The sequence below is a fragment of the Furipterus horrens genome, unplaced genomic scaffold (genome assembly GCF_987537825.1).
Source record: "Furipterus horrens unplaced genomic scaffold, mFurHor1.1.pri manual_scaffold_2, whole genome shotgun sequence".
Lineage (NCBI taxonomy): Eukaryota > Metazoa > Chordata > Mammalia > Chiroptera > Furipteridae > Furipterus > Furipterus horrens.
The window spans coordinates 119377243-119404774 of record NW_028327172.1 but is presented as its reverse complement, the minus strand read 5'-3'; the positions used below and the strand labels follow the sequence as shown (position 1 = coordinate 119404774).

The following is a 27532-nucleotide window of genomic DNA, read 5'->3' as shown; positions in this document are numbered from 1 at the left end:
AATGCGCTGGTTCTGCCTTGGGACTTCTGATACACTAGATGGGATCTGAGATGAAAGAAATCAGAATTAGGATTATTTTGTTTTTCAGTGTTGGATTTTCTTGACTGAAAGAGAAACAGGAGATGGTATCGTAAAAAGTTTTGTTTCCTCCTTGCTCCTTTGCGTTTAGAATAATCGTTTTTAATTTATGTAAAACCTTTGTTTGGTCCATTTTCTCTGCTCCCATTCCTACCCCTGTTCTTTTTCTCATAGTTTGTCATACTGTTTTGGAGAACATGGTACTTGCCTAAGTGCCACTTGTCAAGACATTCTACTAAGCATGCTTTTTTGCAACTTCCAGAAAAATCTTGGCTGAGAAAGCTGTGCAGTACATTTCTTCAGACTGAGATCCTTCCCTATCTTCTCTTTATCTTATAACTGCAAAGATATCCCTGGAGGCTCTTACCTCTTTAATTCTTCTAATATTCCAAAATAATCTTGCCTCGACTTTTCATTCATCTACCATATCCTGTTATATTGTGACCCACGTAGCCGACATACCCAGACACACCCTCTTAAGCTCTGTCACACATGCCTCACTGACTGGCCACACTGACACATGTAAACTAACTGTTAAGTGACTTAGTCTGCCAGAATGGCCTCTTACGAGGCACTTAGAGAGGAAGCCGGGCTAGTGACAGTCTTGGCTAGCCCCATAGCTTACAGCCCCTCTTCTGCTCTCATTTATTCTTCCTCTTTAGAGGTCCATTTTATGTCCCCATGTTGCAAGTAACTTGATCACAAGAAATAAGAAGAAAAGGCAGGCTGTGCTGCAGAGGGCCCAGGTATTGATGACAGCAGCAACCCTGGAATAGCTTTTTGTTTGATAAACAGCACTGTGATGTGATGGAAGATCAAGGTCATGCTGAGCTTTTAGGAGGGAATAGGGTGAGTAAAGGAGGGGAATGAAGGTGAGATTACTAACATAGACTATTACATACTAGTATATTGTATTTATATGCATCATGTAATTTAATAGGCAGACAATCAGCATTCTTTGGATGTCTACTAAATGCCTGGCCCAGGGCCATGAGGTGCTTTTTATACCTGCTCATGAATTCTAATAACATTTCCAGACATCTGTGTTACTGTTTCCATTTTATATGTGAAGAAACAGAGGCCCAGAAAGGCTAAGGGTTTTGCCCAAGTTATCAGGGCAATAAATGGAGCAGGTTTCTACTTTTTGAACTATAGTATTAAATGCCATCAAAATTGTGATAGGGAAATTCCATAACTACTGAGATATTTAGTTGAAGGATAATATCTATTTTCATCACTTAAGTAAAGCAGACATCAGAAATTTGGCACATTGAAAAGGGCCTCATTGGAATAATAAAGAAAATCAACAAAATCAAAAGTTAGTTCTTTGAAAAGATTAGCAAAATTGAAAAACCAGTAGCTAGACTGGCCAAGAAAAAAAGAGAGAGGGAGAAGGCTCAGATTATTAAATCAGGAAAGAAAAAGGAAACATTACTATTGACCTTACAGAGATAAAAAGGCAATAAAGGAATACTATATATAATTGTATGACAATAAGTCACATAACCTAGAGGAAATAGACAAATTTCTAGAATGACACAAACTATGCAAACTGACTCAAGAAGAAATAGAATATCTGAGTAAACCTAAAACAAGTGAAGAGATTGAGTCAGTACTAAAATAAAAAACTTCCCTTTACAAAGATGGCTTTACTAGTGAATTCTAAAAAACATAAAAATTAACATCAATCCCTCACAAACTCTTCCAAAAAATAGAAGAGCAGAAATCACTTTCTAATTTATTTTTTAAAGCTGTTATTATCCTGATACCAAAAATCAGACAAAGACATATCGAGGAAAACAAACTATAGGTCATAGCACATATGAATATAGACAGAAAAAATCTTCAGCAAAATACTAGCAATCCAAAACTAGCAGCATATAAAAAAATTATATACCGTAGTCAACTGGGATTTATCCCAGGAACATAACATTGGCTCAACATATGAAAGTCAAACACCATGTTAATAGAATAAAGGAAAAATAACCTAAATAGATGAGGAAAAAGCATTAAACAAAATTCAATGCACTTTTATAATAAAAAAACATTCAACAAACTAGAAATAAAGGGAGCTTCCTCAACCTGAAGAAGAGTGTCTTCTAAGAGTACCATTAAATATGATAGCTAATATGATATTTAATGGTGAAGACAGAAAGCTTCCTCCATAAGATAAAGAACAAGACAGGGATGCCTGCTCTTGCCACTTCTATTCAAAATTGTACTTGAGATTCTAGCCAGGACAACTGGGCAAGAAAATGAAATAAAAGGAATCCATATTGGAAAAGAAGAAGTAAAACTATCTCTTTGCAGATGACATGACTTTATATATAGAAAACCATTAAAAAAAATCAGCCTAAAAACCTATCAGAGCTAATAAATTGATTCAGCAACTTTGTGGGATATAAGATCAATATGCAAATATCAATTATATTTTAAACAATGACCAATTTGAAAATGAAATTTAATAGACAATACCATTTATAATAGTATTCAAAAGAATAAAAATACTGTGGAATATATTTAACCAAAGTGATGCAAGAAATACATACTGAAAACTACAAAACATTGTTGAAGGAAATTAAAGAAATGGAAAGACATCGTGTGCTCATAGATTGGAAGACCTAATATTGTTAAGATGGCAGGACTCCACAAATTGAGTCACAAATTCAACACAGTCCCTATCAAATTTTTTACTACCATTTTGGAGAAATAGGCAAAGTGATCCTGAAATTCATATGAAAATGCAAGCATGCAGAATCGTCAAAACAATCTTGAAAAAGAATTAATTTGTTCTTCCACTTCCTGCTTTCAAAACTTATACAAAGCTACTGTAATCAAGATAGTGTGGTACTGACATAAGGCCAAACACATTGATTGAATAGAATTGAGAGTCCATAAATATAAACACATCTTTGCTGAGTTGGTTTTCTACAAGGGCATCAAGACAATAAAGTAAGAATAGTGTTTTGGTGCTTGAACAACTGGATATCTACATGTAGAAGAATGAATTTGGACCCTTACCTCACCCCATATTCAAAAATTCTCATAAAAATGATCAGAGATCTACATGTAAGAGCTAAAACTATCAAACTCATAGAAAAAAAATTGATGTAAATCTTTGTGAATTTTGGTTAGAAATGGTTTCTTAGATATGACACTTCAAGAACAACCAAGTAAAGAAAAAAACAGATAAAATGGACTTCATCAAAATTAAAAAGTTCTGTTTATCAAAGGACACTATCACAAAAGTGAAAAGATAATCCAAAGAATGGGGGAACATTTTTTCAAGTATTTAAAAAGGCTATAATGTCCAAAATATATTTAAAAACTCTTGCAACTCAATAATAAAAAAAACAACTCAATTCAAAATAGGTAAAAGATTTGAATAGATATTTCTCCAAAGAAAATTACCAGTAAGAGCCCTGGCTACTGTGGCTCAGTGGATTGAGTGTTGGCCTGCAAGCTAAGTGTCTCTGGTTTGATTCCCAGTCAGGGCACATCACTAGGTTGCACGTTGGGTCCCCAGTTGGGGGCATGAGTGAGAGGCGACCACACAGTGATGTTTCTCTCCTCTTTCTCCTTTCCCCTCTCTCTAAAAATAAAATAAGCAAACAAATAAGTGATTTAAAAAAAAAAGAAAATGACCAATAAGTATATGAAAAATGCTCAATGTCAGTAACTAAGGAAATGCAAATCAAAACCACAGTGAGATACCTAGATAGTGGTATCCAGAATCTGTAATTAAAAAGAAGAAAAAAATATATAAATGTGTGTGTGTGTACATACGTACAAATAGATTTATTATAGGAATTGGCTCAAATGGTTATGGATGCTGAGAAGTCATACAGTCTGGTATCTGTAATACAGAAAACCAGGAAAGCCAGTGGTATCATTCAGTGTGAACCTGAAGGCCTGAGAACTGTGGGGCCACTGTGTAAGTCCTGGGTCTGAAGGCTTGAGAACCAGGAGCTCCAATGTCCAAGAGCTGGAGAAGATGGACATTCCAATTCAAGAAGAGAGAGAGCATTTGCCTTTCCTGTACCTTTTTGTTCTATTTAGGCCCTCAACTGATTGGATGATGCTCACCCACACTGGTGAGGATGGATTTTCTTTACCAGTCTACCAAATCACCAGGGACATCCTCAAAGACACACCCAGAAATAAAATTTTACTAACTATTTGGACATTCTTTAATTCAATCAAGTTGACACATAAAGTTAAACATCACAGTAAGGGTGTGGAGAAATTGGACCACTCATTTTGCTGGTGGGAGTATAAAATAGTACAACTGCTGTAGAAGAGTTTTTCAAAGAGTTAAGTATAGACTTATCACAGGACCCAGAAATTCTGTTCTTAGAAATATATTCAAGAAAATGGAAAACATGTGTTGACAAAAAAAAGAAAACAAAAACCTGTGCACAAATATTCACAGTAGCATTTTGCATAATAGCCAAAAAGTTTAAACAGTCCAAAGATACATTAGCTGATGAGTGGATAAACAAAAGTGGTATATCCATACAATGACATATTCTTCAGCAGTAAAAAGGAATAAAATACTGATACATGCTGTACCATGGATGAACCTTGAGAACATTATGCTAAGTGAAGGAGGCCAGTCACAAAAGGCCACATATTGCATCATTGCACTTCTATGAAATAGGCAAATCCATAGAAAAAAAGTAGATGAGTGGTTGCCAGAAGCAGAGAAGAAGCGAGGAGGAGTGACTGTTAACCAGTACAGTGATTCTTTTGGGGGTGTTGAAAATATGCTAGAATTAGGTGGTGTACAACCTGTAACTGTACTAAGGCCAAGACATGGAAATAACCAAAGTGTCCTTCGATAGATGATTGGATAAAGAAAATGTAGTACCTGTATATAAGGGAATACTATTCAGCCATAAGAAAAGATGAAATACTGCCATTTGCAACATGGATAGATCTTGAGAATATTATGCTAAGTGAAATAAGTCAGAAAAAAAACTATAATTTCACTCATATGGGATATAAAACTGAAAGCAGCAAATGAGCGAACAAGGCAAACAAAGAGAAACTCATAGACACAGACACCAGTAAGGTGGTTACCAGAGGGAAAGGAAGATGGAGGGTAGTAAAGGGTAAAGAGGGTCAAATATATGGTGATGGAAGGAGATTTGACTTTGGGTGGTGGGCACACAATGCAATATACAGATGATGTGTCATAGAACCATACACTTGAAACCTACGAAGCCTTTCCAGAAGGTATGCAGCTCTGTAATATGAAAAATAGACATTTATTGAAGAAGATACAAGATACAAGAAACGTTGTACATAGGACAATGATGCCTCAGTCCCCTTCAAAGTAGTCGCCTTGGGACCTCACACACTTCTCCCAATCACCATCAGCTGCTCCATCGTATTTTTCTGAATCTCATCGACAGTCTAAAATCTCTTCCCTTTCAAAGGTGATTTTAGTTTTGGGAAAAGTCAGAAGTCACAGGGCACCAGATCTGGGTTGTAGGGGGGCTGAGTACCTGGGTGATTTGATGTTTTGCCTGAAAACCCTGCACATGGTGTGATGTCTGAGCGGTCATGTTGTTGTGATGAAGCTGCCAATCCCCAGTTGCCCATAGCTGTGGCCTGAATCATTTGAGTAGTGACCTCAGAGGAATGTTCAAGCTTAACGCAAAATCTCATGCAGTTTCCTTGTTCTACTCATTCAGTCATTTTGAATGCAACAGCCACACGGTACACATGCTCACTCAATAGTGTCTACCACCCCCACTGACTAGTACAGTGAAGTCATCATTGTTCATGCATGTGCATTCCAGCCCACTCTCCTTGGCTGCCAGGTTACATTGATGTCATGCACACCATTCTCATTATATTAAAAATGGCTGGACTTTTTCTGGACAGACCTTGTACATAATTTTATTAACTAATGTCACCTCAATACATTTAATAAGAAGAAACAATGAATTGTAAACTCAAATGGTTATTTGTATGGTGTGAATTATATCTCAGTTTAGAAAATGGCTTTATTGGAAGATTCTTATTATCAGGATAACTTTAAGTAAATAAAGGATATAAATCACATCTGTCAGGAAAACTTAGCCACATGGCTACTCCTAGTTCCAAGGGTAGCAGGTGTGATTCTGGAACATGTAGTCCAGTTGCAACGATCACTCAGGAGGAAGGGGAGAATGGGTTTTTGTAGACAACTAGAAATATCCATCACAGTGCAGAGCTGGAATTAGAGCCTTAGGTCTTGGTGTCCTGGTCCAATTTCTTTTTGCCATACCATCTGTTTCTCTAAGGAAACTGATTTCATAAGTGTAATCAGGCAAGCTGCTGAATATAGACGTATTTTTGAAACTAAAATTTGTCTGCTAACAGTGGGACTGAGTAGCCTTGGGAATGTCTAAGCAATCTTTTTAATATGTAAAGATTGCCCTCTTTAGGAAAGTGTGCGTTAGTGAATAAATACAGGTACAGTTTTTAAAGGGAAAGAGGCAGTTCCAGAGAGAATCCAGAGATGTGGGATTGTATAACTTCCTTTTGAGAATAATAAGTGGGCAGTGGCCTTCTGCATTTTTATGAACAAACACGTCATTCATTAGTCCTGACAGGCACCCACTGGGGCATAGCACCATCTGTGTGTCAAGTGTACCACACCATGTAGAGCCCAGAGTACTCAAGATTCTTGGCTTCCCCTGTCACACTAAGTTAAGGTGTGATAGGCTACTGGTTAGAGCTTGCCTACTATTCTTTTCCTTTCATTGCTACCCAGGGTTAGGAGTTCTGCTTACATTACAAAAACCTTTAAATTAAAAAATGTAAAGGATTATTTGATTATGATATAACTATTGTATGTAACCATTTAAAGCACAGAAGTATATAAAGTGTGCCAGTGCTTGGAAAAGTGCACTTATGAAAATTGAGAGTAGAATACAAAATTATAAATGTAAATGAGTTACAACACCTGTTAGCAAAATTGGAAAAGAATTCAGAGTGATGTAAAGAATTTGGAGTGATGTAAATAATTTGATGCTCATTAGATATTTTTTTCCTGAAAAAAAGCTTAAATTCATCATGAAGAAAAAAGAAAAGTCAGGTCACCTCTATGAAGAACATCTGTGAAATATCTGGTTGTCCTTTGGATTTGATCTAACTAAGCATGAGTTTGACTATTTCAATAATTGTAGCTGTATCCTGAAAGTGTTTATTTTTACCTGAAAGAGATTACTTGATTTCCTCTTCTCTTCTATGCTGATATATTGTTCCTACCTCAGAGTTCTGTGTGTTTTAGATTTTTCTTATTCACCCTACTTTATAAATATGAATCCAAGGAAAGTGATTCCAGTCTCAAACTTCTTGAGTGCGATTCCTTCTTTTATGCCATTCCTGAGTAGGGGCTAAGGCAAGTCCTTGGGAGTAATGTCAGAATGTTGCAGGTTCTTTAGCTTCTGCAGTGTATCAGGAATGGCCCAGAGTGCATCCTGGGGTTTCCAGAATGTGGCCTCCACCCAGAGTGCAGTGTCCATCTGATGTTTCTGCTTGGCCTGTTCTGGGCCAGCAGCTCCTGAAATGTCTGGGGGTGACCGGAATCCCTGTCCCCCTGTTGTTATTCATTAGTGTGATGAGGATATCCTCGGTCTTTCTCTTCTCACACAGCCCATAAAGCAATGGCTGATTTTGCAGGAATCTCAGGATGACAGCAGAGATTTCTTGTCTTGCTGGGCCTCACGTGTATGGGCAATGGGGGCAGGGACTTGATTTTGTGTCCACAGTCCAGTTTTAGCTTGGTGGGTGGGGGCATTCTTTGGAGGCTGAGGGTGATTTAAATGAGTTAAGATTTATCAGCTCTTTGAAGCAAACAAGAAGGTTACTTTCTATGCTTAATAGAGGTTAAACTCTCTAGTGGGCATGGACTGATGAGGGTTGTTGCTGCCTTCGTATCACTTTCTACTGAGAGTTTACTTCTTGGCGGCTTCATCATCGCTGAGCTTTCTAGAAGTTGTTCCCCAACACTGGTTTTGCACAATAACTCAACATATCTGTGAATGCTTACTCAAGGGACTTAATTTCTCTGTGCCCAGCAATTCAGGCCTAGAAGTAGAGCAGTCTCTTTCCTCAGTTCAGACAAGACTGGTATTTTCACAAGGAACTTGACTAGAGATCCTGTTATAGAATCCCTGGGCTCTCCAATTGAAACAGAGCCCATAGGCTGTTTAGTTAGGGGCCCGATTTCCCACCGCCAGAATTATAACTCTCAATACCAGAGTTTAGTGAAAAGAAAAAGAATTGTTTATTTAATATATAGATTTAGATCATTTGCAGATTTCTGCCGTTAAGTCTTATGTTCTTTAAAACACCCACAAACACATATTTCTGCCTCCCCCTACCAAACCAGGCTAGTTTTAGAAAAGTCAGAGATACTGTTTCCCTACTTCCTAGACACAGTTCAGCTTTACAGGTAGCTGCCAATCATTCAATTCTGATTGGGGGAGGTCTTGTCTGTGTTATGGTGCCCGCCAGCTTTCAATCCAAAACCGCGTGGACTCTCAGCCTTTCCTTTCCAAAACCACAAAGGTATTCCCCCTTCTCCAAGCCACAAGTTGTTCTCTCCTATTCAAAGCCACATGGTCAGTCCCCTCCTTTCTAATCTGCATGGAGAACCTTCCTTTTCAAAACCGCATGGTCAGTCCCATTAAAATGTCTGCTGCTTATTTTTAAATCCCTGACTGTGTCCTGTGATGCAGTCAGCATGGTCCCCAGGGCCTTGGATGCATTAAACCATTTGCATAACAAAGACACTAGCCACCAGCCTCAGGCATGTGAAGGCATCCTGAAAGCTGCTTCCTTCTCCCCATCCCCCAGCTGCAAGCTCTCGGGGTTTTTGGACACCCCCCCTTTCTGTAACAACCTGATTCTAACTGAAAATTAGTTTGACTGACATAAATTCAAAGTTCTTATGCTTGTTTGTTTTTTTTCTATTGCATTTCTTTAGATTTAGACTGATGTATTTGGACACCTCTTCTTATAAAATATTTTATTTACTTATTTTTAGAGAGAAGGGAAGGGAGGGAGAGAGATTGAGGAACATCGATGTGTGAGAAACATCTATCAGTTGCATTTCTCACACCCCCAACAGGGGACTTGGCCCACAACCCAGGCATGTGCCCTGACCGGGAATTGAACCAGTGACCTTTCACTTTGTGGGCTGACACCCAAACCCACTGAGCCACACCAATCAGGGCCAGACTGCATCTTATGGTCATTTTGAGTTGGCCCCAATGCTGCTTTGTGTGTGAAATTCTTTCTTTTCTTTTTGTTGAATTTATTGGGGTGACATTGTTTAACAAAATTATACAAGTTTTAGGTACACAATTCCACAACACATCATCTGGGCACTGTATTGTGTGTTTACCACCCCAAGTCAAGCCTCCTTCCATCACTCCTTCCTTTGCCCTCCCCCATCTCCCCCAACTATCACTGCACTAGTGTCTGTGTCCATGAGCTTTTTCTGTTTCTTGCTCAGTCCCTCCATCTCTCTCACCCAGCCCCCTAACCCTACTCCCGACATTCTTTCTTTAGAGCGAATTTGCCTGTGGTCCTTGCTGTGGTCCCACTGGTCTGGTTCCTGAATGAGAAGAGCATTTCTTTATTTGCTCACAGCTAAGATCATCTCTTGCTTGGAAGATTTTATTAGCTGTCTAAATGGTCTCCCTAAGTCCGTTCTGGCCCCCTGCAATCTATTCACCTTTCAGTAGTCAGAATTGTCTTTCAGAAATACAAATCTGGTCACTTCACCCTTTAGCTTAAAAGCTTTCTGTGATTTCCAGTCACCTTTAGGGTGCACGGAAAAGCCTGGGTCTGGCCCCTGCATGTCAGCAGCGTCTCTCCCAGGGCTCCCAGGTCTGTGTCCCCGCCACCTTGGCCTTCCGGCAATGCTTCACCTGAGCATTCTCTCGCCACATGTCCTCTCTGGCTGCAAGGTCCTGCCCTCTTTTCCTCTCTCCTCTTCATTAAGGCCAATCCTCACCCGTCAGCTATACCCATGTACCCTAACATGCAAGCTCCTAACATTGCACGCCTCTCCTTCTTAGTGCTTACTGCTGTTTAAAGTTTACATTTATTTGTGTGATTCTTGGATTAAGACCTGTCCTCTGCCCAAGCCAATAAGCTCCAGGAGGGTGGCTGGGAGAAGGGCTAACTGTTGCTGGCTTGTAACACGTACTGTAGGTGCTTATTAAATATTTGTTGGATGACTATGACTTCACCTTGCTTTACCTTACTGGGATTTTATGGCTCTGCCTCATGTAAGTTGTAACTTCATCTATGACCTCTTCACAGCCAGCCTTCATCGCTCTACCTTTATCTGAGCTTTTCCAGCTTCACAGGAAGGCATCTGGGCTCAGTCTCCTAGTGGCCATGTGTGCAGCCTTCTTTTTCTTCCTCTGTGAAAGTCCAGGCCGTCCTCTAAGGCCATCCTTTTCTCTGCCTGAGGAATCGTCGCAGCTCTTACTGTCTTCCCAGGTTCTCATTGGTGACCTTTGCTAATGAGCTTGCATTCATCAGCCTTTCCTCACTACAACCCCAAGCTCAAAGCATGAGATACCCACAGTGTCAGTAACAGCAGCAATACAAGAGACTGATTTTTCCATGATAATAACAGTCATTAAGGGTCCTGCATGAATGGCATGAAGTCTTTTATTGCCTTTTAAACAAGAACTTGTCTCATTGCTGCAATATACCATCTATTCTGCTATAATGAAGGAATCACATTCATGAGAAATTTTACATTCACAGAAGTCATTATATAAAAACAATTGCTTGACTAGAAAAAAAGGGGGCAGGATCAGACTCATAATAAAGTTATCTTTCCTACATAATTTTTTTTCTAATAAAGCTGTTTTTAAAAATACTTCTAAAAACATTAGTAAAGCCCATCACTGCATAAAACTTACCATTTCACTACATATAGCATTTGCTCTGGAATAAATCTTCGTTTTCCATCATTGCCTACACTGTCACGAGTAAAGAGCTTTTCTGTAGTCCCGTTCCCTTGATTACCCAATTGTTATAATAAACCAAATGCCAAGCCTCCCAAACAAACCAGCATTTACAGGTAACAGCTTCTCTCATGCCAAGGGGAGAGTATAATAGTGGTATATATAATGCTAATCAAATTCCATGATTTATCCAATTTGCTTAAAAAAACAAAAAAACACCTCAAGCCTATAACTTCCTCAGATCTGGATAGCATCCATCAAACAATAATACCTGTGTTTTCATGTTTTCCCCTGCATCAGGTGATGCAGGCCCAGTGTGTCAAAACAGAAACTGAATTCTACCGCCGCAGTCGCAGTGAGATAGTGGACGGGGAAGGGCACACCATGGGGGCACTGTATTGGCAGTTGAATGACATCTGGCAAGCTCCTTCCTGGGCCTCTCTAGGTGAGTGTTTCAACATTGTGTGTGTGAGAGAAAGCAATACCTGTGGGGAGAGGCACTGAGGCAACACCGAGGCTGAGGGGAGGCAGTTTTCCAGCAGCTGGGCTCCCAACCTCCACCTTCGCAGTCTCTCCAGGACCCTTAGAGGCAGCCTCGTTATGAGGTCTGTGCTGTGCGGTCACAGAAGCAGGCTAGGGAAGGGGACAGGTTCATGCGCGGAGATCTCAACCTCGTGCCTTATAATAATTGCTAAGATTTGAATTTATTTCAGAGGCCTTTTCAGGGCAAAAGGAGCATTTACTTAAACATCCCTTCTTTTGTTTAGGAGAATTCAACCATGTGGAAGGTTGGCCCTGCTAAGTGATAAAGTGTCCTTTTCCCTGGTTCCCCTTTAAGTCCATGAGGTCACCTTTATTTTGCCCCATTTATCTCTTAGGGGAAGGTAGTAGAGTCAGAAGTCCAAGTGGGGACTGTTCTCAAATGAACCAGTTCAATTAGCAGCAGGTGAGGTGACTTGGCATGGCACTTGTAGTTTGAATTTTTCTATTTTGGTACGTTAAAACTTAAGGAGTAATGATGATCTTTGGCCTTCACCCGAGGTGGTTTGAAGCAAATTTCAGTTAACAGAAGCAAAAGTTTTGGCTCAATAATGAGGCAAAGCCATAAAGCAAAAAGGCCATGTTGCTGGGTGAGGCTTTTAAATGTGCTGTGGATGCAAATCTAAAATCTGTTCACCACAGGCTTTGATTAGTGCCTGGTCCCCGCCTGACGGGAATTGGAGTTTTGATCAAGTTTCTCTGGTCAACCTATCTATCAACACCAACCAGATAAAAGGGTATAGAATGAGAATCACAGTTAGACCATGGGGGAATAGCTTTCTGAAACATCCAATACTGGACAAAGAGATATTGTTCAGAGACACTTGGAGACTGACCCTGAGTTTTCTGTCTGTGGATGAAGTTCTGGACCTGGGATGCAGAGTTTGGCTCATGAAATGGGAGAGCATAGTTTCTGTAAATTTTCCCTTAAATGTCTGAATGCAGATTATTTGAATGAATTCTTCAGAGAAGATGGGTGAACTCAAGTACTAAAGTCTGATGGCAAAGCAAAAATTTGTCTGTTTTCTAAACTCTAGTAGGACAATGCTTCCAAGGGGAGGGATGCCACTTCCTTGTACCTGTTAGAGAAAACAGGTGCCAGGGAGATTCTGTGACAAGTTACGCTGTATTGCTTCTGCTCTGGGCAGCCTTGGAGCCTCCGTTTAATTCTGCTTAGTTGGCTCAATAAATCTGGTGCTAATGTTCAGGTGGGGGTGGGGGAGGTGTGTGTTACCTCTTATCATCTGACAGGGGATACTTTATTTTTTACAATTGGATTCTTTTATGTTAAGACAGAGGGGAAAGGAGGGAGAAAGAGAGGGTGAGAAATATTGATGTGAGAGAGAAACATCGATCGGTTGCCTCTCGTGCACACCTAGACCTGGGACTGAACCTGCAACCGAGGCATGTGTTCTGGACCAGGAATTGAACTGGCAGCCTTTCACTCTGTGGGGTGATGCCCACCCAACTGAGCCGCACCGGTCTGGGTGACATGGTGATACTTTAAAGGGATCAGTAGCTACATAAAATCTATAGAGTCTTATATATTTATTTTTTTAATTAGTCTTGTTTGTAGTTATAATTTTGCAAATACAAGAGTGCACTGGGCAGTTTGCTTGGCTCATAAACTTGAATAGTTACAGAGCAAATGACAAAGCCGGAAATCACATAGCATTTTTGGCCGGTTATGCAGTGTTACGTTGATATCCAGACTTCGTCACTGGACTAGTAACTAGGGTGTGTATCCGTGAGACCTTCTGCTCAGTTGCTGCTCTCTTGAGTGTGTTTGTGTGTGGCCTTGATCACTGGAACCGCGCACTAGGAGTCTCTCCCCGGTAATGGATTTCACACCTGAAAGTCTGTAGGTTACCTCAGGTCTGAGCTACCTTCCATTTCTGAGAAATACTTGCCAAATATAACTCCCAGTTCATTTTATAGATCTAAGAGGAAAAGGCTCGCCACTGTCTCCCCTCATTTTTAAGGGGAATTACTAAGAGATGGGACTGAAATGCTAAGAGTTGAAACTTTGCAAAACCCAAAGAAATTAGTTCTGTCTGAACTTCACAACCACATTGCCCCATCTCAACAGCTTGCACTGTGAATTTTGGAATCTCTGTCTCTCTCTTGGAGGTTGTTTGGAGATGTAGTGCCTTGTGGGGAAGGATCTTCTCTCTGAAACAGAGGGATGTTGAGACATTTTTAAATTTGTGGTTATAGTGTACTAGGCTTGCCAACGGGGCACAGAATTCTACAGGTTCTTGACAACTTGTAATTGTGTCTGAGGAACTGTCATTAATTGTCATTGGTTGGGGTGTTCTCCCCCAGTCTGGACTTGTAGTCATATTGGTGATGGTGGTGGTTTTGTTTCAAAGGATTTGTGCCTGTAGGAAAAGGAGACTTTGAGTTCTAAATCATTCTTGAAAATTAATAGTTGTAACAGGTGTTCACTGCCAGTGCTCCTGACTTCCTTCTTCATGTGAACATAGTAAAGAGCAGTGTGGTGCAGTGAGCTCACGGAAGCAGAAGTGCATGTGAGAAAGTGATAGCTAGGAGTACGTCTGGGCCCAAAATACTGCCCGTGGCTTGTTTGACTTAACTGCTTGAGCCTCCATTTCCTCACTTGAAAAGCGAGATGTTAATGTGCGCCTCGCCCAAACCAGAGGCTAACACGAGGTCACATCCCAGCTGCTCAGAGCGCTCCACAAACGTGGGTTCCCAACACTGCTGTGTCTCCCTTCCATGCTCAGTCCCTAGAATCATGACAAGCCACACCCAGCTGGACTGTGTGAACAAGGACTCGGATGGTTTGACCCTGCCTGTCTCCTAACTTCCCTATTTTTAGAGTATGGGGGAAAGTGGAAAATGCTCCATTACTTCGCTCGCCATTTCTTTGCCTCACTGTTGCCCGTGGCTTTTGAGGATAAAGGCGTGTTTTTCATCTATGGAGTATCTGACCTTCACTCGGGCTGCAACGTGACCCTCACTGTAAGTTACTTGGATTTTCTCTCTGTGACAGAGAATTTCAGATTTTTAAAAATTATTTGGTTCTATTTCTTTTGGGAAAAGAGAAATTAATTTGTATAAAAATATTTCTAGTGCCTGTAACAGAAAGTGGGATGTCCTTGTAGTCAAAATACCTGTATTCGGGGTAAAACTGCCATTTATTCTGTGACCTTAATTAAGCCTTCATGTCTTGGTGATTCAATTTCCTTATCTGTAAAATGATACTGGCCTATCTTCGTAAAGGCTTTCTATGGGCAGTGAATAAAAGAATTAAATGAAAGTGAATTATAAACTGTAAAGTACCACTTAAAAGAATGGCTATTTATAATCATGGAAAGCAGGAAATAGCCTAAACTTGATTAAAAAGAAACTGTTTTAAGATGGCATGTTAGAGTGGAAATCAGTAAAATTATTCAGAATACATACATGGAAAAATAAAAGTTGGATCAAAAACAATGCTAGGTAAAAAGAGAGGGTGGAAACTCAGGTCTTGGGTGGCTACAGTTTGGAGGACAGTGAGCATAGATCATGTTTATGGAATAATCACAATGCCTCGGGGACTGTGCCCTTCATAGATTCTTTTATTTAATCTCACAACAGCCTGTGAAGTTGGTACTGTTACTCTTCTCGTGTTACAAAGGAAGAAACGGAGACTTTGAGAACCTGAGTAACTTGCTTGTTACACAACTAGTACTTGGTGGAGCTGAAGTTAAACCCCGGGTTTCATAGTCTCTTACAGTCCTGCTATTCTGACTTTAATCAATTACTATTACTATTTGTCTAAAAAAATAGTAGCCCAAGAATGTCTGTTTTTGTTCTGTCTGGTTTCTCCGCAGGTGAGAGTCCACGCGTGGAGTTCGCTGAAGCCTCTGTGCTCTCATGGGACTCAGCCTTTCGTGATGAAAGCGGGGGAGGCCGTTCTCCTCTATGAGGAGCAGGTTTCCAAACTGCTGCGGAGATGTGGGAAATGTACACGCCAAAGCTGTGTGGTTTCCTTCTACCTGTCAGCCCACAGCCAGCTCTCAAGCCCCACCAACTATCACTTCCTGTCCTCGCTGAAGGAGGCCGTGGGGCTCCGCAAGGCACACATCACTGTAAGCACCTGCCGGCCGGGGTCACTGTGGCCCTGTGGAGCTGCTCTGCTTCTGGGCACGCACACTGCATCTTGCTTTTTGCAAAATTTTCCCTTGGAACTGAGTTTACCCCAGGTCTGAGGAATATGGGCTCCTTCCCACTGGAAGCAAAGGCCAAATGATTTTTATTTATAGTTAAGTATTTGTTAACATTGTTGGTTCCTGCTACTCTTGCTGCCCCATCACCCTCCCTCATGGGGCTCGTGCAGTGGAGGGAGAAGCATCAGGATCATCAGTACTGACCCCCTGCTGCTGGGCTCTGGACTCTGTCCTAGAGACTGAGTGTATCAACCCTGAAGTATTATTTTTGACCTAAGAAATAGTCACACCTGTAGAGAATTTTCATGAGTTTCTTTGAGTCAAACTGATGGCATGTGCCGGGGAGCAAGATCTCAAATGCTCTGGAGAATAACAGTTTTGCAGCTTCTTTTATCCGTTTGAAATTAAGGAGGGAATGTAGGAAGATCCCTTGGAGGTGGGAGGAAGCAACCCAGGGATCAGATTATAGGATGCTTAACAAGATTATGTACTGTCTTGAGGGTTAACCCTCTTCCAGTGCTAGTAGTAATGGTGTTTGAGAGGTATGTTAACCTAGATGCACAGCAACATTGGACAGACCTTACTTAAGGCAAGGATAAACCTTTTAATAAAGAAGTTATATGCCTCGGGCTTGGCTACCCACCATGACCTGCCCAGTTAAGAATTTATAATCAGATCACCTTGTGAGGTTACTTTTCATAGAACCCCCCATTTTTTCTTTTTTTAATATATTTTATTGACTACACTATTACAAGTGCCCAATTTTCCCCCTTTGTCCCCCTCCGTCTGGTAACCCCATTCCCTCCAGCAATCCCCCCCATTTTAGTTTATGTCCGTGGGCCATGCATGTAAGTTCTTTGGCTTCTCCTTTTTCTCTACTGTTCTTAACTTCCCCCTGTCTACTATGTTCCTACCAATTATGCTTCTTAATCCTTGTATCTTTTTTCCCTTTTCTCCACCTTCTCCCTCCCAGCTGATAACCCTCCAAATGATCTTCATATCTATGATTCTGTTCCTATTCTAATTGTTTGCTTTTTGTTTTTTTAATTCAGTTGTTGATAGTTGTGAATTTGTTGCCATTTTAATGTTCATAGTTTTGATCTTTTTTCTTAAATAAGTCCCTTTAACATTTCATATAATAATGGCTTGGTGATGATGAAGAGATCCTTTAGCTTTTACCTTGTCTGGGAAGCACTTTATCTGCCCTTCCATTCTAAATGATAGCTTTGCTGGATAGAGTAATCTTAGTTGTAGGTCATTACTTTTCATCACTTTGAATACTTCTTGCCAGTCCCTACTTACCTGCAAACTTTCTTTTGAGAAATCAGTTGACAGTCTTACGGAAATTCTCCTGAAGGTAACTAATTGCTTTCTCTTGCTACTTTTAAGTTTCTCTCTTTATCTTTAATGTTTGCATTTTTATTATGATGTGTCTTGGTGTGGGCCTGTTTGAGTCCAACTTGTTTGGGACTCTCTGTGCTTCCTGGACTTGTATGTCTATTTCCTTCACCAAATTAGGGAAGTTTCCTTTCATTATTTTTTCAGATAAGTTTTCAATTTTTTTGCTCTTTCTCTTCTCCCTATGATTTGGATGTTTGCATATTTGGAGATGTCCTAGAGGCACCTTATACTATCCTCGTTTTTTGTTGTTGTTGTTGTTGTTTGTTTGTTTGTTTTGTTTTGTTTTGAATTCTTTTTTCTTCTTGTTGTTCTGGTTGAATGCTATTTCTTCCTTGAGTTTCAAATCATTGATTTGAATCCAAGCTTCATTCACTCCACTATTGTTTCCCTGTAGATTTTTCTTTATTTCCCATAGTGTAACCTTTATTTCTTTCTGGGTCTCTTTTATTTTGTTGCCGCACTCAATGAGTTCTTTGAGCATCCTGATCACCAGTGTTTTGAACTCTGCATCTGATAGAATGGCTATCTCCATTTCATTTAGTTCTTTGGGGGGGGGTTGTTCTGTTCTTTCATTTGGGCCATATTTCTTTGCCTCCTCAATTTGGCAGCCTCCCTTTGTTTGTTTCTATATATTAGGTAGAACTGCTTTGACTTCCTATCTCAGTAGCATGGCCCATTATAGAAAAGGTACCTGTAAATTGTGTGGGAAGGAGCCTTAGGTAATCGCCAGGGTGGGGAAACCAACTTCATTGCTTTGTGGTTCTGTTGCAGGGGGTGGGGATTTCAGAGAGGGGACTGTGCTGCTGCCTGGCTTCTGGAGGTTTGTCTGGTACTTGCCCTTTGCAACTGGTACCCTTCCAGCTGTTGCCCTAGTGCTGAATCCCAGCGGGGTTGCATCTGCATATATTTTAAGTCTGTGTAAGCGCTTTAAGCGGAGTCTCCTAAAAATATGAGAGTTTCTTCCACTGTTCCAACCCTCACTGGTTTTTAAAGCCAGAAGTTATGGGGATTTATCATCTTGGTACTGGAACCCTGAGCTGTGAGTCTGGCTTGGGGCTGGGATCACTCGCTCCCAAGGTATCCTTCCTAATTTTTATGCACCACACATGAATGTGGGACCACCTTTTCCACAGCCGCCACCTCTCCGCACCACACCATGTCTCTGCCCCTCTCCACCCATCTCCACATCTCCGCTCCTTCTACCTGTCTGGATGAATGTGGCTTCTTTAAATCTTCGGTTGTTGGACTTCCATATAGCTCAATTTTCTGATGGTTCTGAGCGTTATTTGTTTTGAGGTCTAGTTGTAATTCTTTCTGTGTTTGCACAAGGAGGTGTGTTTACCTATGCTTCCATCTTTATTGGAAGTCTGTTATTATTTCTTTAAAATAATTCAAAACCATACCTGTATCTCAAAACAAAAATAGATAATCAATTTATTATAAAAGAATGTAACTCAGGAACAGCCAGATGGAAGAGATGCACAGGGGAAGATGTGAGGACAGGGTGTAGAGCTTCTGTGTGCACTGTACCACTCTCCCAGAACTTCCACGTGTTAATCAACCCCAAAGCAGACCCCCTCTTTTAAATCCACATTATCATCTCTGTTTACAAGTGAGCAAGTGAGTCTAGAGAACTGAGTAACACTCAAGTAACATGTCCAAGGAAGAATCAGAGCCCAGTCGAAGCACTTTACTTTTGAAATTTTAAGTGGAGTCTATTAATCTTTTAAATTCTTACCCTACTCTCTTTAATTTATTGCTACAAAGTAGCTTAACTACCAAATTTCTTTGTGATTGCCAAGAAAAAATGGGATGATCAAGATGTGTTATAAAAATTATACAGCTGGAGAATTTGGAATCTGTTCAGTTGATTGAACACCTTTTCTTCCTTTTCCTCCTACACATAGTGATTGAAAAATATTTTTCTAGAAAGGTTCATTCTCTAGTTTTGGTGAATTTTTAAATTTGTTTTACCCTTTATGTCATTGAGAAGGTTCAAGTGAGAGGATTTTTACATTTACTTTAGAAGTAATCATATAAAAACTCAATACTTGATTTGAAAACATATCTTCTTTTCCAGTTAATAATGAAATTAAATTATCTGTTACAACTGATATAGAACAGATAGGAAGGAAATGACATTATATTTATAGTATAGTTTCCAGAAGGAAAAAAAAGCTATGTAGCAGACTAGATTTAATATTTTGAAACCATTTTTTCCCTCTTTTCTTTGCTCATCCTTCATTACCTTGGGATAATTTGGGATGAGAGAAAAGTAGGACTTCTTTATTTTCCCTACCTCATTTGTATTTCAGTGAGACTTACCCTTCCTAAAAGAATATGATAACAACAACAACAACAATAATAGCAATAAAACATTTATTACAGGTTTAACATAGGCCAGGCACTTAGGCATCCTGTCCCAAGGTGGATGCCAGAAATTAGTTTTCCCTGCCTCCCCGAAGCCAGGGTACAAGCTTGAGCCCTGGGCTCTGCAGTCAGATGCCCAGAAATGAGATTTCCAACTGGAAGAAGGCAACAAGAACAAGCAGGTACCAGAGTCTCTTTGGCCTTGGCCCCGGTGCAGCAGGGGCCAGGGCCTCCTTGGCCTCCTTGTGGGCTTCCCAGGGTCAGCCATGTGAACTGTGTGACACAACTGCTTGATGGTCTTAACCAGAACAGCTGGGTGACTGATGTGGGAATTTGACATCCAGCTTCAAGCCTGAATCTCTTACCCTCTGAGAGCTACGTAATTTTCTTTTCTGCTTCAACCAAAGTAGGTTTGCTTCCTTGTTTTATAGCACAGAACTGAATTGTGATCAAACAAGTGAGGCTAAAATTATACAAAGTAAATATTTTCTTTCGACATTCTTTATGCCACACATAACTTGTAACATCAGACCTATTCTGTGGCATGTATCTGTGCTGAGGATTTGTGTTTCGTGAGAAACGCAGAGCTTTGAAAACCAATCCATATTCTCTTAAGAGAGTCTTGTAAACCCCCACTCTCGATGGCTGAGCTTCGCCTCACTCCGTGCATGTGCTGATCTGGTAATTCATGGTAAGATTTAAACTGCGCTTTCCTTTGCTGGTACTGTGTGGGGTTCAGACTTCTGAAAAGTGCTCATGATGTGACTTTCCGGTACTATGTAATAAAAAAGAGAAAGCTCCAATGCTTTGTAAGTGCCTGGCAGGCTGCGGTATAGATTTCTGGATCTTTTCAGAGGACTAGGAAGTGAGCCCCATGGTTGTGCTCTGCAGCTGGCTCCAACTGTGTCCCCAGAAAGTCATCCACCGTCCCAGCAGTTATGCAAAAATGTCCCTCTCTTGATACTCTGAGAAAAACTATAGAAGTTAGAAAGCTTTGAGCTTCGTGTGAAATATTCTCTTTAATAATAGGAGACTACATACTTCTGCACTTGGTTTGAGATTACAGTTTGGTAATTTCCCACAGCCTTAAACAATTTCCATGTATTTTTTTTGTATATGACAGTGCATGGAATATATGACTTTAGCAGTTGCAGCACCGAAGTTGTAGGAAACACACTTTGTTAGGCCCATGTACACGTTCTGATAGGCATTGAATATGGGACAGAAAGCTCTTTCATCACCCTTCACTTCATGATCTTTTTCTTTCAGGCCATCATCTCTCAGCAAGAGGACACATTTGTTTTTGATTTGGAAACCTCGGCTGTCGCCCCCTTTGTTTGGTTGGATGTAGGGAGTGTCCCAGGGAGATTCAGTGACAATGGCTTCCTTATGACTGAGAAGACGCGGACTATATTATTTTACCCTTGGAGGCCCACTAGCAAGAGTGAATTGGAGCGATCTTTTCATGTGACCTCCTTGACTGATATTTACTGAGGGAATCCAGGTTAAACTTTAAGTGGACACCAGAAGAAAGCATTTTTAAGATACCGCCTGGCAACCGGAGCTGCAGGCAACCAGAGAGGAGCTGAAGAAGCTGGAGGCGGGTGTGCCTGCATCACACACCCGATTTATCCCTCCATGCGGAGCGGGTATGGCTTCGCTCTGCGATGGCTGTTTCCTGGGGCGTTCGCCAGCGCGCCTCTGCTGGGTGTTTTGTGGTCTGTGCCAGGATGGTGTTTTTTAGGGCTTCCCCTCACAGCCTGACCACTACACGAACCAGTTATAACCCAACTGCTTCCCCCTACCCAGAAAAGGAGGTCCACACGGTTACGCCGCTCGGGGAACCCCAGGAACGTGACCACAGGGCTTCAGATTGGTTCAACCCCATTAGCTTTTCAATTCAAAGGAATTGGATTCAGACTTTTGACCCTGGCAGCAAAGTGGCATTCTTTTTAGCTTGGCTTTAAATCATTTTACCTATATTGATTAATTATAAGAGACTGTGAAATTACTATGAACGATCATGTTCATAAAATTACACCGATAATAAGACAAATGGGGCAAAATGTTAATAAGTACCAATTTGAGTAAAGGTGTGTAGGAATTTTTTGTACTGTATTTGCAGCTTTCTGTACATTTGAAATCATATCAGAAATTAAAATTTACATAAATTGCATCGACAAGTCGACATTTCATCTGTGGCTTATTTGGTCATTCCATAAACATTCAGTTATACCCAATACTGTGCTGGGCATTAATTTCCATTAGCTCTGGTCAAGTTTTTATTCTAGTTAAGAAACTGGGAACATTTGAAGACTCTGACCAAGAGGTATGAGGGGTTTTCTATGGGGAGAATTATGGAGTTGGTTACAGAAAGGAACAGCAATGAGAGTCTGGCTTCAAAATTAGGTCATAGTTTTGGTTTTAAAACTGAGAAGTTTGAGGCATGTTTCAGTAACTAAAAAGAAAAGAAATGCAGATAAGCGAGGCCTTTTATTCAGTATCTAAGAGTTTCTTCATTTTATGTGTTGAATTTATACACACACACACACATACACATACCTTATAATATACTTAGAGATGTAACTCAGAAGATCCTTAGTTGATAAATTTAATATCATTTTCTTGTCACTTTTGAAAATCCTGTTTTATCAAACTGTTGCTGGGGGACAGGAGGATACTTTTCTCCAAAAATTAGAGAATATTCTATGCCAGGCACCCTGTGAGGCTTTGAAGATGTTTGGCCAGAATTTACATCACAATTCTGCCCTTTATAGCTCTGTGACCTTGATCAAGTTATTTAACTTCTATGTTTAGTTTTTTCATGGTAAAACGGAAATAATTAATACTCACTTTGTAAGTTTGTTTTGAAGAATAAGTTAAACATTTAGCTGAAGGGCTTGGCTCAGTGCTGGCTCTTAGAGAGGGCTCTGTAAATGGAAGCACCCCCTGGAGTGTGACCTTGTCCTAGGTCTGAACCCGCAAACTTCTGGTGTATGGGACTACGTTCCAAACAACTGAGCCACCCAGCCAGGGTGAGAAGAATGAATTTTTAAAGGAAGAATAAATTAATGAATGGGCATAAGTATATGCTGGCAACAGTTTGTAAAAGGGAGAAAGATGTGCTGTATATACATTACTGTAGGGGAATAGTAACATCCAGAATGTTCTTCCACAGTTCTTATGTGGCTCTGTGGTTAGCCATAGCTACCATTTTAATAGGTTTATTTTGTTGCATTTACTGGAATGAAGTCTGATGTACTTAATCTTGGCTTTGGGTTTCTGAGAAGACATTTCTGTTAGCAGTTATGTTAACATAGGAAAGAATGGGATCAGGTCCTTCTGCAGCACTGGTTGCAAAGCACTTTCCGGAGTGAGAGAAGAGAGGTCAGTTTTCAGGATTACATCTTATTTTAGACCCAAGAGAACAATAAAAATGGTAATTTTCTCATTCACATTCACTGTAACTCTTATTTTTTTCTCTTATGTGACTTTTTATTATGAGAGGTTTTCAAAGCATGGGAAGTCACTTGGAAAATAAGCAGGAAGGTTTTGTCCTCTGTTGTAATGAAAGGGAACTAGAGTGCAGAGAAATAAGGGTTTGTTTCCCAAGCATTCCTAAAGACAGAAGGAATATTCTCTTGGGCTTCCTCTGGCTCTCAGATATGAAACTTATTCCTCAACTTGGTGAGATTTAGAGAGAAAAAAGGTAGGCATTGTTTGCGTGGGAAGTTCAAAGCATTTAAAAATATTCCTAGAGTTTACTTTCACTGTGAATGCAATCTTATCAATTCAGTAAAATGAGAAGGGTTATGCAGAAAAGGTATTTAGTATTATTTCCAAGCCAGTGGGGGATTATTGTTTTCTAATTGACTTTTCAGAGGATATGAACCAGCATGATGCTGTACAAAACCGTAAAGTCACAGACAAAACCAGTGTCCAGACACATTTATATTTTGACTATAAAGGCTGTTTAACTTAAGAATGTATTCATTCCTTTACCAAGCAGAGAGGGCCACTCTGAGCAGGCATTGTTGCGTCACTGGGGATATTGCAATGGAAAAAAGTCTCTCTTCTCATGGACTGTTCGTTGTGTGGGAAGACAGACAATAAGCGAGTAAACAAGTAAGGCCATTTTATCGGGTGACAAATACTGTAAGTTTAATGTGACAGATCAAGCCATCTGTTTCAACACTTTGGGACATTTTTTTGCAAGTTTAGGATAAAAAGTAATTTTTTTTTCACGTGAGGAGTTGTGAAAGACCTTTGCTGTAATGAATGTATAAGGAAGGAAAAGCACAAGACCGACTAGGGAGCTAGGCAGGGCTCTGAGCTGGGTGTGGGCGAATTTGCAGAGACATCTAGGAGCCCTGGCATAGGGGCCAAACGGTGGATGATGGCTTTGCAGAGACGAGGGCGTGGCGTGGTTCTGTCAGGTGTTGTAACTACCTCTTCCTATCTCTGTAGACAGGGGTTACTGAATCCTGCCGTGAAAGAAGTGTTTGCAGCAGTAACACAGCTTAACCCCTTAGGGCAGGTCTCAGCCTTTACACAGGATTCATTGAGCTCCAGCTTCTTTCATAACATGCTCTGCAGTGAGCAAGTGAGAAGGGTGACAGTGACACCAAGTGACTGAGAACGCCTGGGAAATAGGTTGCAGGGCATGTGAGAGGCAATCGGGCACATCGCTGTTCTTCTCCTTTCTCCCTCCTTTCCTCCCCCTCTCTCTAAAAATAAATAAAGGCTTCAAAAAAAATGTTGAATTATTGCTTACATTTAAAAAATGGAAGATTCCATGTAAAATCTAGACCCATCTATCTCTGATATTCTTGTAATTTTATTTAAACAGAGCCAGTATTTGTTTAATCCACGCATAGTCAGGTATTCTAATTTTATAATTAGAAACACTTAAATGGATAAAGCCATGGGCTTGGAGAGCAGACAGAGCTGGCCTTTGAGAGGGCAGTGTGGTGCCCAGGTTTTCTGTCAGCCCAGGGACGCCTTGGTCATCTGCGTCACTGCGCTTGGATGTCTCAGTGGTGTCTCCAGTGAAGAAGGCTCTGGAGGCCTGACCTGCCCAGCTGGGTGAAGGGAGGCTACTGGTCTTTTATGTGGGAACCCAGCCAAAGTTGGATGATAGGGATGCTTCTCTATCCACATTTTTGGTGCTTGAACTAAAAGATATTTAGTCAACCTTGCAAATACAATGAACTAGATTTTGTCAAAGATCCAAATCGTGTGTGTGTGTGTGTGTGTGTGTGTGTGTCTGTATGTACACATGGAAGCCACATGGAGTGTAGTGGCCATAGGCTCATGCTCTGATATTGAACCTCCAATATGCAACTTTGGCAGCAACACCTATAGAACTTGGACAAACCACTTAACCTCTAAGCCTCGGTTTCCTTATCTTTAAGATGGGGCTAATAGTAACTATCTCATAGGGTTGTTAGGATTAAATGAGGTAAAGGATGCACAATGCCTAGGATGGGTAAATTGGTAGCAAATGCTGGCTTATGATTATTATTCCTGAAAGCATAAGGTTGGCAGTGGCTGGAATGAGCAGGCCTAGGAGTCTTACATTTTCCTTGCCAACCTGAGTTGAAGAAGAAAAATTCAGGCAGACAGCTGAAGCTTCTAATTCCCTTTTTTGTAAGCCTCTTTCCAATTTTATTGAAGGAAAAATGTTGAGTGGCAAGAGGCATGCCAGCAGTTGAGTGACTGTGCAGAGTTGTGCTTCTTCCAGCAGAGGCCTCTTGTGCACAGGAAATGAGGCCAGTGGCTGGGCTGCCCTGAGCCAGGGCACTGGTTGCAGGAGGCTTCCCCACTCAGAAGTCAGGCAGGGAAGTAAAGGGAAGAGCTTGCAGGGCCTCCACGCCCACTCCACACCCTCTCCAGGCTTCAGAGAGCTGGGTGCTAGTGTGCTGTGATGCAAGAGTCTTTCTTTTTTTAAAATTATAGTTTATTGATTATGCTATTACAGTTGTCCTGATTTTTTTCCTTTGCCCCCTCCACCCAGAATCCCCCTGCTCACTCAGGCAATCCCCACACCATTGTTCATATCCATGGGTCACCTGTGTAAGTTCTTTGGCTACTCCATTTCCTGAACTGTACTTTACATCCACATGGCTATTCTGTAACTGCCTATTTTTACTTCCTAATCTCCTCACCTCTTCACCCATTCCACGCCCCCCCCCATTTGACAACCATCAAAATGCTCTCCATATCCATGATTCTGTCTCTGTTCTTATTTGCTTAGTTTGTTTTTTAGATTCAATTGTTGATAGATATGTATTTTTGCCATTTTATTGTTCATAGGTTTGTTTTTCTTAAATATGTCCCTTTAACATTTTATATATAATGGTTGGGTGATGATGAACTCCTTTAGTTTTTTTCTTGTCTGGGAAGCTCGTTATCTGTCCATTGATTCTAAATGATATCTTTACTGGGTAGGGCAATCTTAGTTGTAGATCCCTGCTTTTCATGACTTTGAAAATTTCTTGCCAATCCCTTCTAGCCTGCAAAGTTTCTTTTCAGAAATCAACTGATAGTCTTATGGGAACTCCCCTGTAGGTTACTGACTCCTTTTCTTTTGCTGTTTTTAAGATTCTTTATCTTTAACCTTTGGCATTTTAATTATGATATGTCTTGGCGTGGGCTTCTTTGCATCGATCTTGTTTGGCACTTTGTGCTTCCTGGACTTGCACATTTATTTCCTTCACCAAATTAGGGAAGTTTTCTTTCATTATTTTTTTCAGATAGATTTCCAATTTCTTGCACTTTCTCTTCTCCTTCTGGCACCCCTATGATACAAATGTTGGGCCTTTTGAAGTTATCCTAGAGGCTGCTTATACTATCCTCATTTTTTTGGATTCTTTTTTATTTTTGTTGTTCTGATTGGTTGTATTTTCTTCCTTACGTTCCAAATCATTGATTTGGTTCTTGGCTTCATCCACTCTACTGTTGTTTCCCTGTAAATTGTTCTTTAATTCAATTAGTGTATCCTTCATTTCTGACTGGATCTTTTTTATGCTGATGAGGTCCTCACAAAGTTCCTTGTGAACTCTGCATCTTATAGATGGCTTAACTCCATTTTGTTTAGCTCTTTTTCTAGAGTTTTGATCTGTTCTTTTATTTGGGCCATGTTTTTTTTGTCTCTTTGTTTTGGCAGCCTCCCTGTGTTTGTTTTTATGTATTAGGTAGAGCTGCTTTGACTCCCTGTCTTGGTAGTGTGGCCTAATGCAGTAGGTGTTCTGTAGGGTCCAATGGTATAGCTGGGTACTCGAGGTTTGCCCTTCATGTGGGCTGCACTCCTCTTGTAGTTGAGCCTTGGTTGCTTTTGGCAGATCAATGGGTGGGATTAATTCAGGCCAGTCAGCTGCAAGGATTGACTGTGACCACTGACCACCAACCTCCACCCTTTGTGGAGGATCAACTGTGTAGGGGCAGGATGGTGGTGTTCTGATGTGGTCTGTAGCTGTTCACTGGGTGCACTGGCCATGAGGTTTTCCAGGTGGTGCAGGCCAAGGTCAGCCCCCACTTGTGTTTTGTCCAGGGCCACCCTGCCTGAGCTATAAAGCAATCTGAGATGGTTGCTACTTCTGCTGGGCTTGGAGATTCCCAAGTGAAGCCAAATTGTGAATCTAAGCTGGCTGCTGCTAGTGCTGGGCCTGGGACCACTTAGTAAGGGGTAAGGGGGTTGAGGGCTTACTGAAGCCAGCTGTTGCTTGTTTGAGAGGACTTAGAAAGTTGGGAAGCATGAATCAAGACCAGCCATTCATATGGAAAAGCAGCTTGGGTCGGTTCATAAGTAAGTTGGGTGGGGTGGAGTCTCTGTGGGTCTCCAGGGTGCGGCAAACAGTGTTAGCCATGTTGATGGAGTCTCAGATATGGCACCAGCTTGCTGGCTCTGTGGCTCTGTGGCTCTGTGGGGGGAGGGCTCAGAAAAGCTCACCTTGATGCTAGACACTTTAGTCTCTC

General features: G+C 40.8%; 1 protein-coding gene across 1 annotated transcript in view; it reads left to right on the top strand.

Moving 5' to 3' along the window:
* Positions 1–21726, top strand: part of MANBA (mannosidase beta) — a 121745-nt gene extending 100019 nt beyond the window's left edge. Inside the window, exons 14-17 of the mRNA XM_090266350.1 lie at positions 11370–11514; positions 14452–14594; positions 15449–15706; positions 20825–21726. Coding sequence (XP_090122476.1) covers positions 11370–11514; positions 14452–14594; positions 15449–15706; positions 20825–21049 — 771 coding nt within the window. The 3' untranslated portion in view covers positions 21050–21726. The remainder of the gene's footprint in view (positions 1–11369; positions 11515–14451; positions 14595–15448; positions 15707–20824) is intronic.
* The last annotated feature ends 5806 nt before the right edge of the window (positions 21727–27532 follow it).